This window comes from Marmota marmota, unplaced genomic scaffold (assembly GCF_001458135.2).
Source record: "Marmota marmota marmota unplaced genomic scaffold, marMar, whole genome shotgun sequence".
Classification (NCBI taxonomy): Eukaryota; Metazoa; Chordata; class Mammalia; order Rodentia; family Sciuridae; genus Marmota; species Marmota marmota.
The window spans coordinates 10,616,500-10,626,216 of NW_026000222.1; the positions used below are offsets into that span (position 1 = coordinate 10,616,500).

The 9,717-nt window shown below is 41.6% G+C and overlaps 1 protein-coding gene across 1 annotated transcript in view; it reads left to right on the top strand.

The window, feature by feature from the left end:
- Kars1 (lysyl-tRNA synthetase 1) overlaps positions 1-6,238 on the top strand; it is a 15,710-nt gene extending 9,472 nt beyond the window's left edge. The window contains exons 5-12 of the mRNA XM_048792413.1: positions 1,114-1,262; positions 2,109-2,271; positions 2,382-2,555; positions 2,989-3,074; positions 3,512-3,597; positions 4,480-4,606; positions 5,310-5,453; positions 5,958-6,238. Of these exons, the coding sequence (XP_048648370.1) occupies positions 1,114-1,262; positions 2,109-2,271; positions 2,382-2,555; positions 2,989-3,074; positions 3,512-3,597; positions 4,480-4,606; positions 5,310-5,453; positions 5,958-6,056 (1,028 nt within the window). The 3' untranslated portion in view covers positions 6,057-6,238. The remainder of the gene's footprint in view (positions 1-1,113; positions 1,263-2,108; positions 2,272-2,381; positions 2,556-2,988; positions 3,075-3,511; positions 3,598-4,479; positions 4,607-5,309; positions 5,454-5,957) is intronic.
- Positions 6,239-9,717: the final 3,479 nt, after the last annotated feature.

Genomic DNA, 9,717 nt, shown 5'->3' on the forward strand with positions numbered 1-9,717 from the left:
TGGGGGGGGGGGGGCCATTGTCTTTGTTGTACCTTATTTATTTAGCATTCTGACTCCCAAAATAATGAGCAAGGTGTAGGGCATCTACATGTATGTCATGTTCAATATGTTATCAAGTCATTATGGGTTTTTAGCATTAAAAAATATTTTTTAATTGTATGAAAAAGACAGATGTATGTAGTGTGAAACAAAGTAAATAGAAGCAAATGTGAAAGTACCTTTTGCTTCTTTTAACTAACTTCCTTCCCCAAACTGGAGCATTAAAATGTATTCTTTCTTACCATTTACTATGCATATATGCATACACACAGTATAAATGGAGTATGTGTGTGTAAATGTTTTGAAAGCTTGTTTTAATTTTTGCTTTAACTATAAATGGAGTCACATTCTCTATTATAATGAACCTACCCTTCCACTTCATATATTTTGGAGCCTTTGTTCCTCACATGTACTGGGGATTGAACCAGGGGTGCTTAACTACTGAGCAACACCCCTCACCCTTTTTATTTTTTTATTTTAACACAGAGTCTTTCTAAGTTGCTTAGGCCCTTAGCCTCCTGAACTGCTGGGATAACACCACCCCCTGTCCCCGCACACACATTCCTTTTAAATGAGGCATAATTTATTGCTTCTCCTATTAATAATTTATGTTATTTTTGGTTTTCGTCTATATTAAATATTTCAGTGAACATCTTTATGCACACATGCAAGTGTTTCTGCAAGATGAATCCCTAGGGGCTTGGGATATAGCTCAGTTGGTAGAGTGCTTGCCTTATATGCACACAGCCCTGGGTTCAATCCCCATCATCACAAAAAAAAAAAAAAAAGAAAGAAAGAAAGAAAAATAGATGAATCCCTAGAAGTAGAATAACTCCAAGGATGTAAGCAGTTAGATTTATGATAAATACTGCAACTAAATTCAAGAAACGCTGTAGCCATTTAGATTACCATTTTTAGCTTATGAAAATTTGTGATCCTGTGTGTTATTAATGGAAATGAGACACTAATCTAGAAAATGAAGCAATCTATATTTCTTTGTCAAGCACATGTTACTGTTGAACTCACTTTTACTTTGAGATGTGATGTTGAAAGCATGGTCCCTGATTATATGAGAACTTAATGTTTCTCTCTGTCTTCTTAAGATTGAAACTCCTATGATGAATATCATCCCAGGAGGAGCTGTAGCCAAGCCTTTCATCACTTACCACAATGAGCTGGACATGAACTTATATATGAGAATTGCTCCAGAACTGTACCATAAGGTAGTCAATAATAACCCATTTCTTTAAAGAAGCTGTAGACTGGAAAATAATCGGCTAGCTAGGTATGATCAGACACAATAGTAGTATTTAATAGCAGGAGAATGTTCTGATATTTCAGGTTTATGAGTGTAATACTTCTAGAATTTCTCTACAAGGTCAGTAGAGCCTTGCAGTGCAGAAGGATTGTCTTTCTCAGGTAACAGATATACCTACTTTGGTTCCTCTAAAATTTTTAAGTTTATAGTTTATATCTGATTTTAGTCTTTTGTCAAAGAAAGATTAAAGCCTATCATTCTGGTTTCTTAGTTGTAGACAACAGAACTTGTTAACTAGTTTAAAGGAAAATAAAAATTTATTCATCTGTATGAGGAAGTTCACAATCTCTAAGACAATCAGGCAGTTAGGCTTGGAGACCACATAACTAAGAATGATGCTGAATCATATTTCATGTAGAACATGGTGTCTTTTCTTCTAGGCATAGGTCCACTGCTACTATCTGTAAAAGGTGGATATCTGATCCCTTTCACCAAAATTAATTTTGTGCAATACCTACATCTTCTTTTAGTAGCTACCATGTTAAAAGTCTCACAATTGTGTCTGATTGGTTGGAGCTTGGTCACTTACTTGTTGCCTAACCCAAGATGCTTCTTTGGAGAGGCCCAGACTCACAAGGAGACAGGGCAGGGAGATACAGAAAGAGTGTTCATAAGTCCTAGGTAGCCAAAAAGAATGACATCTGTTCACTACAAGGGTCTAAATAGAGCAGGTATAAGCTGTGATAACCAGTTAGTAGATAGAAACTTTTAGACATGACTTCCTTCTCTGAGTATGGCCATGTGTTGTCAGATGCTGGTGGTTGGTGGCATTGACCGGGTTTATGAAATTGGACGCCAGTTCCGGAATGAAGGGATTGATTTGACTCACAATCCTGAGTTCACCACCTGTGAGTTCTACATGGCATATGCAGACTATCACGATCTCATGGAAATCACAGAGAAGATGGTTTCAGGTGAGTCCTGCTCACTTTATCTTTCAAATTTGTCTGTGGGGGCAGGTGTGCTGCTTCAAGAGGAGAGTTTCTTGGGCTTCATTCTTTTGAAATGGCCTGTTTCTCTTCAGGAATGGTGAAGAACATTACAGGCAGTTACAAGATCATCTACCACCCAGATGGCCCAGAGGGCCAAGCCTACGAGATTGATTTCACCCCACCTTTCCGGAGAATCAGCATGGTAGAAGAGCTTGAGAAAGCCCTGGGGGTGAAGCTGCCGGAAACAAACCTCTTTGAAACTGAAGGTAAAATAATAGTTCTCTATTTTATAGCCTGTCTTCCTGTTCAGCCCCAAATTTGATTGGGTCAGAGCTAAAATTTCTTTTTCTTTTTTTTTTTTTTAAATTTTTTTTTTAAGAGAGAGAATTTTTAATATTTATTTTTTTAGTTTTCGGCAGACACAACATCTTTGTTTGTATGTGGTGCTGAGGATCGAACCCGGGCCGCACGCATGCCAGGCGAGCGCGCTACCGCTTGAGCCACATCCCCAGCCCAGAGCTAAAATTTCTACATCATTCTCTTTTTTGGCTTTATTGTTGTTTGTTTTGCAATGCTGGGGATTGAACCCAGGGCTCACACATGCTCTACTACTGAGCCACGTTCCCAGCCCCCCCTTTATATGTTTTTACTGGGCTAATGTAATGTGTCTTGTCCTAACTTTTACATTTGTTACCACAGAAACTCGCAAAATTCTTGATGATATCTGTGTGGCAAAAGCTGTCGAATGCCCTCCACCTCGGACCACTGCCAGGCTCCTTGATAAGGTTAGAGGCCATGCTCTATCATGTGCTCATATCTGTAGGAAACAGTTCACACTGCGAAGAGTTCATTTTTGCAGCTTCATAGGAAAACCGTAGAGGAAATAAGAGAATTAAGAACATGGTGATACACTCTTGAAATCCCAGCACCTCCAGAGACTGAGGCAGTTTGAAGCCAGCCACAGCAAGTTAGTGAGACCCTGTCTCAAAATAAAAAAGGTCCCTGGGTTCAATCTCGAGTACCAAAAATAAAAAACTTTAAACTGTTATACTAAGTTTTGTGCCAAGTAGTTCATGTGTATTATCTCAGCTAGTCCTTTCCCGTCTTTGAAAAAGCTATAGGATAAATCCATCTGGGCGGGAGCTGAGGTCTCCTCTTGGGCTAAGACTATCAAAATACTATCCAGAAGTGACATCTAGTTCTGTTCTGCTTTCTGATTAAGCTTGTTGGGGAGTTCCTGGAAGTGACATGCATCAATCCTACATTCATCTGTGATCACCCGCAGATAATGAGCCCTTTGGCTAAATGGTAAGATATAGCATGGTATTTTAGTTACCTATTTCTGCATAACCACCCTAAAACTTAGTAGTGTAAAACAGTTTTGTTTTGTTTTGTTTTTTTTTCAGGATTTCCTAGGTTTGACTAGTTGGTGTTCTCCATGTAATGTTGGCTAGGATAAATCAGGTGGCTTTTTTCAATGGGGAATTCTTCTGCCAGGGAACTTTGGTTCTTCTCCCCATGGTCTACCAGATGGGACATCATCCTCCAGGGCCTTTTTATGTGGCCTCTGGTAGCATGGCCTGAGCTTCCCTTCAGCATAGCCAAGCCTTAACATGCAAAATACATATCAAGTGAGGCACACATCAAGTGGGCCATAGTGGTACTCACCTGTATCCCAGTGACTTGGAAGGTTGAGACAGGAGGATCCCAGGTTTGAGGCCAGCCTCAGCAACTTTGCAAGGCCATAGCAACTTAGTGAGACCCTGTCTCAAAAAAAAATAAAAAATAAAAAGGACTGGGGATGTAGCTCAGTGGTAAAGTGCCCTTGGGTTCAATCTGCAATACCAGAAAAAAACCAGCAAGCTTCAGCTAATACCCCACTGACCAAACCAAGTCATGGCCTGCCCACAGTTCAAGTGAGCAGGATGCAGAAGGTCATGAATATAGGAGGTATGGTTCCATGTAACTGTCCGCCACACTGCTTATACGAAGCTAATCATATTTTCCTGGTTCTCTCACCCTCTTCACTATTACATGAAATGATCTGGTGCTGAGACTGCATGTAGGCTTCAGGTTGTCATCGTACTTTTCAGTCATACTTTTCAGTCTACTTTAATTCAGGAGCTCTTGTAACAGATGTTAAGTTAGGGGCATGGATATGCAACCTTCTCTATGGTCTTCTGTGCCCAGGCACCGCACCAAAGAGGGTTTGACTGAACGCTTTGAGCTATTCGTCATGAAGAAGGAAATATGCAATGCCTACACTGAGCTGAATGATCCCATGAGGCAGCGGCAGCTGTTTGAAGAACAGGCCAAGGTAAGAAAAGAGAGTGCAGACAAAGGCACATTTCACCACCTAACTCGGTCACCAGAAGATAGCAGCCTTCACCCTGGTCTGTGTCAGTGTGCACACAGACCAAACAGAAAGAAGGATAAGCACAACCTTTGTTGGAGGAAGTCACATTTCAAGGTAGAAACTTTGGTTTTTGACTGAATAACACACAGAAAATTTTATGTGTGGGGAACATGATATTTGTCTTAAAAATACATTTGCCTAACAAGAACATTATTTTTCTTGGATTGTATATTTATTGAAGTGGCTTGGAAATGAAGCATATAAAGATATAAAGAAGACAGAAACCCAGCAGGCTGCCTGAACTATCACTGCCACCAATGGGTGGTCTCAGGAAATGAGAGAAGGACTCTTAGATCATCATATAGTCTTTTGAGAATTAGTCTCACTGAGAGTTCCAGAGTCCCAAGCAGTGGAGTCATTTTAGAGAATTTTTATGCATCTGAGATAGAATTCATCAGTTCAGATCTCCAGGTTTTTGGAAAAAAGAGAAACAAACAAACAAACAACAACAAAAATCAGATCAATCCTGGAGTTAACTGGGAAATCCCAGTTTCCAGTAAGTCTTGAGTGCTAGGAGGTACTCCTTCAGATGTTTCATTGTGTTCATTTGGACATTGATATGTCCTGGAAGAGTGTCATCTTTTGGTTCTTTTTATTCTTGTAGGCCAAGGCTGCTGGTGACGATGAGGCCATGTTCATAGATGAAAACTTCTGTACTGCCCTGGAATATGGGCTGCCCCCTACAGCTGGCTGGGGCATGGGCATTGACCGCATCACCATGTTTCTCACAGATTCCAATAACATCAAGGTACACAGCAGCCCTCCATAGCACACACTGCCCAAAACTCTATTGTGTTGGAAGCAGAGCATGTGGCCCAGGAGAAAAAGAAAAGTTTCGGGGGTACTGGGAGGAGCTGTTGGAGGAGGTGGCTCCACGGGAGGCAGCCGAGAGCAATCTGACTTTAGAGGATTTAGTTTCTCCCTATGAGCAGGAGGAATACTGATTATTTGCATTTCATGAGTTTCCAGGAGAGTGCTGAGCTCTCTACAGGTGTTAGTTCATTTAATTTAAGTGAGCCCTGTTAAGTGTGGAAACCCGATTTTTGTCCAATTTTAATAGCATGCATGTTTACTAATTCTATGGCACCCTAAATAGTGCTGTGCATTCGTTCTCTTCCATCTGTTACTGAGAGGGACTGAGTTGAAATAAAAAAACACGTTGATTTTTTTAGTGGATTTGGGTGGTAACATTAACAGAGGCAAAAGGAATAGAATGCCTCCTAGCTTCAAAATGCATCTTTATCTCCTATAGGAGGTACTCCTGTTTCCTGCTATGAAGCCCGAAGACAAGAAGGAGACTGTAACAACCACTGATAAACTGGAAGGCACAACAGTTGGCACTTCTGTGTAGAAAACAGTTCCAGAGCATGTAATCAGGAATCCTTGCATTTCTGCAAAAGATCAGGTCTACGAGGGAATTCTTTTATGTTGCCATCTATTTGACTACCATAGTTCCGTTCAGCCACCAGAAGAGAGAAGATGAATTAAGAGTTTCTTTTTACTCCTTGTTACCAAATAAACCATTTGTCTCTATCTTTGAACTGGTAACTCTTTACTCAGACTGCTGGTTCAATGAATGCTTAGGATTGTCTCATCTTATTCTTGGAACAAATTTGTATTACTGTCTGCTCTGTGTGGGCATTGTTTTAAGGGATTTGGGGGCACAGCAGTGAACAAAAGTCAAACCACTACTTTCATGGAATTTGTATTCTTTTTGGTTGGGGCAGCAGTAGGAGAAATAGACAAGAAACAAGTAAACAGGTATTCTTTCTGGTGGGGGTACACACAAAGAAGAAAAAGAGCAGGGTGAGGGGACAGAGGTGCTATTCTGGATGTGGATGGGGAGTGCTATTTTGAATATGGCTATCAAAAATAGCTGTGCTATGGGACAATTAAGTAAAGATCTGGAAAGAGAGATGAGTGGGAAAAGGGCAGTCCAGACTAGAGAACCATATTTTTGAGGAATAGCAAAGGGATTAGTAAAGGACAGTGAGGGGCCAGATTGTACAAGCCTGTGATAGTCACAGAATTATTTCATAATGAGCAAGATGGAAAGCCATTGGAGAGCTGAGCAGAGAATTACTTTTAAGGATGATTCTAGTTAGTGTGTGAAGAGCAAGAGTGAAAGCAAGCTGTTGTACTGGGCTGGGGAGAGAGAGCTTAGTTTTGGGTGTTAGCGATGGAAATTGTTGCACTTCACCGGTTTCTGAGGGCAACAGAATTGGCTGATGAGATGTGGGATGAGAAAAAATGTATTTCAGGGTTTCAGTTCTGAACAACTAGAAAAGTAGAGTCACCATTTACTGAGATGGGAAAAACTCAGGAAATGCATGTTTAAGAAGGAAAGAAGAGAGTTTGGTTGGGACCTATTAAGTTTGTCATAACTTTTAGACATGCAGGTGGAGATGATCCTGTCAATAGGGAGCCTGAAATTTTCTCATTTTTAGCTTAATTCAGCAGGGCTGAGAATGACATGACAGGGTGTGGCTGAGAGCCTGTTGTTAGAATGGAGCCCCTTCTCCCTGACATGGAAGCAGCTGGAGAGACCAGTATTCAGAAGAGTCATGTATCAGAAAGCATTCGTCATTTGCACCTCAGCAAGTGTCCTAGTTTGGGAGTTGCCAGTCTACTTTCATAGAGCAGGTTTCTACTGCTGTAGTTGGTAAAATGATCTAAGTCTGCAGCATATCTAACTGGGAACTACTGGGAGTGTGGAGCATCCCCACTCCTATGGATAGTTAAGCTATGGATAACCAGATCGTTTTTAAAAAAGAAACACTTCCAATATGGTACATCCTCAGAAAGGCAATGTTAATTAAGATGGAGAAAGCCAACCCTCCGTTGGGAGTGTGTAGAGGATCAAGACCAGATAAGGGACTGGGCTGTGGCAACACTGTCAATGTGGACCATTGGAAAAAGCTATCAGGACTGATGAAATTATTAGTGACCTAAAGATTTATTCAGCAGGCTGGAGACAGAAACCAGCTGTCTGGCCTAAGCCTCTGGGAATGGAGGAATAGATAGCAGTAAACTTGTATGTGGGGTTTATCAGGAAACTGACAAACAGGATGAAAGCTAGAAGGGAATAGAAAGAGTCCTCATTAACAACTGAAGGCTGACAGTTTGCTGACTTCTATACTAGAGTAAGCAGAAACACGTGGTCCCAAACTTTTAAGTTCTAGACTTGTAAGGAAAGATTTTAAAAAATCATCCACCAAAATTTGTATAAAATGCCAGCTCTGGTAAACGCTTTGAAGAAATCCATGGGTTACTGAGAAACTGACAAACTGAGGTAGGAAAGGTTTGTTTCTCTGAGGACATTAGAGTTGAGATCTAAAGGAAAGTCAACGAAGGAGGAGGGTGTTACCATGATATGGAAACAGTACAAAGGCCTTATGGTAGAAAGGAGCACAGAAATAAAGCAAAGATACTAGATAGATAATCTGAGTACAGAAACCTAAAGAAATAGGACACCCGGTGAGACAGGAAGAGGTTGGGCATTCAGGGCTCTGAGCCCTACTATGTGGGGTTTTCTGTTTACTAAAAGTGCTGGGAGCTGGGAGGGCGCAGTGGTGCACTGTAATTCCAGCAGCTCAGTAGAGCACTTGCCTCACATGCTAGAGGCCTGGGTTTGCTCCCTGGCCATTGAATGCCTGCTATTTAGCCGCCTCAACATAGATGGGGATTGACCTAGAGCAGTAAAACCTAAGGTTGAAAGACTTCATTTTCCCATGTCCTCTAGGTCTCTTAGGCAAAGAAAAAGGCCTTATGGTTGAGTTTCAAACAACCTCATGGGTGGTGTCAGTGTTTGTCCTAAGGGTGCATAGAATTCTAAACAGTGCTACACTTAAGATCAAGACCCAGACTAGTTGGGCATAGTGGTGTACGCCTGTAACCTCAGCGACTTGGGAGGCTGAGGCAGGAGGAGTGCCTCAGCCACAGCAAGGCACTAAGCAACTCAGTGAGACCCTGTCTCTAAATAAGATACAAAAAAAGGGCTGGAGATGTGGCTCAGTGGTTGAGTGTCCCTGAGTTCAATCCCCAGTTACCATCCCACCCCACCCACACAAAAGTGCTGGGAATCCACTGAAGTATTTAAGCAGGGGGGTGCCATCACAGTGTGGTTTGAAGAGACCAGTCAGGCTTCTATAGAAATAAATGGGAGTTAGACAAGAAAAAGGTGAAAATTCAGAGATTAGAAATCAACCTTAGAAAGAGTACAGTGGCTTGGATAAGAGATTGCCTTGGAAGTACAAAGCAGCAGATGTGTTCAAGATAGGAAGTAAGATCAACAGGACATGGCAATGGATTGGACTGTGTGTGTGTGTGTGTGTTAAGAGAAATGATGAGGGCGGCGCTCATTTTTTACTTTATGCAGCTAGGTTGACCGTAATATCAATCCCTGAGGTGAAAGAATGCTGCAAGATGACCTCACCCCACACACTGGAATGTGTGTGACAGAATGGAGAGATGCATATTAATGATTTTTGGGGAGAGAAATGGCAAGCAGTGTCTTTAGCTTTGGAGGAGGGCTGTAGTTCTTTTCCTCTGAGCTAGACAGAAGGACCAGGTCAAGCAAGTAGCACTTATGCCTCTTTTTTTTTTTTTGGGGGGGGGGGCGGAGGCACCAGGGATTGAATTCAGGGGCCACTAAGCCACATCTCCAGCCCTATTTTGTATTTTATTTAGAGGCAGGGTCTCACTGAGTTGCTTAGCATCTCGTTTTTGAACCTCAGCCTCCCAAGCCACTGGGATTACAGATGTGCGCCATCGCGTCCCTCTGCCTCTAACTTTTGATGGATTCAGGAAGAAAAATGAGTTTTCTCACCTTTAGCAATTGAGGTATATAATTGCTGGATGGTAAAGTTTTCTGAGCTCTCTAGACAGCTATATTTCCTATAGCTGGCACACTGGAGGCTTTAGATCCACCCTGCCCACTACAGTAGCCATCAGCCACGTGTGGCTATAGATAAATTGAAATGTGATCGCTTCAAATTTAGATGCAATTGTAA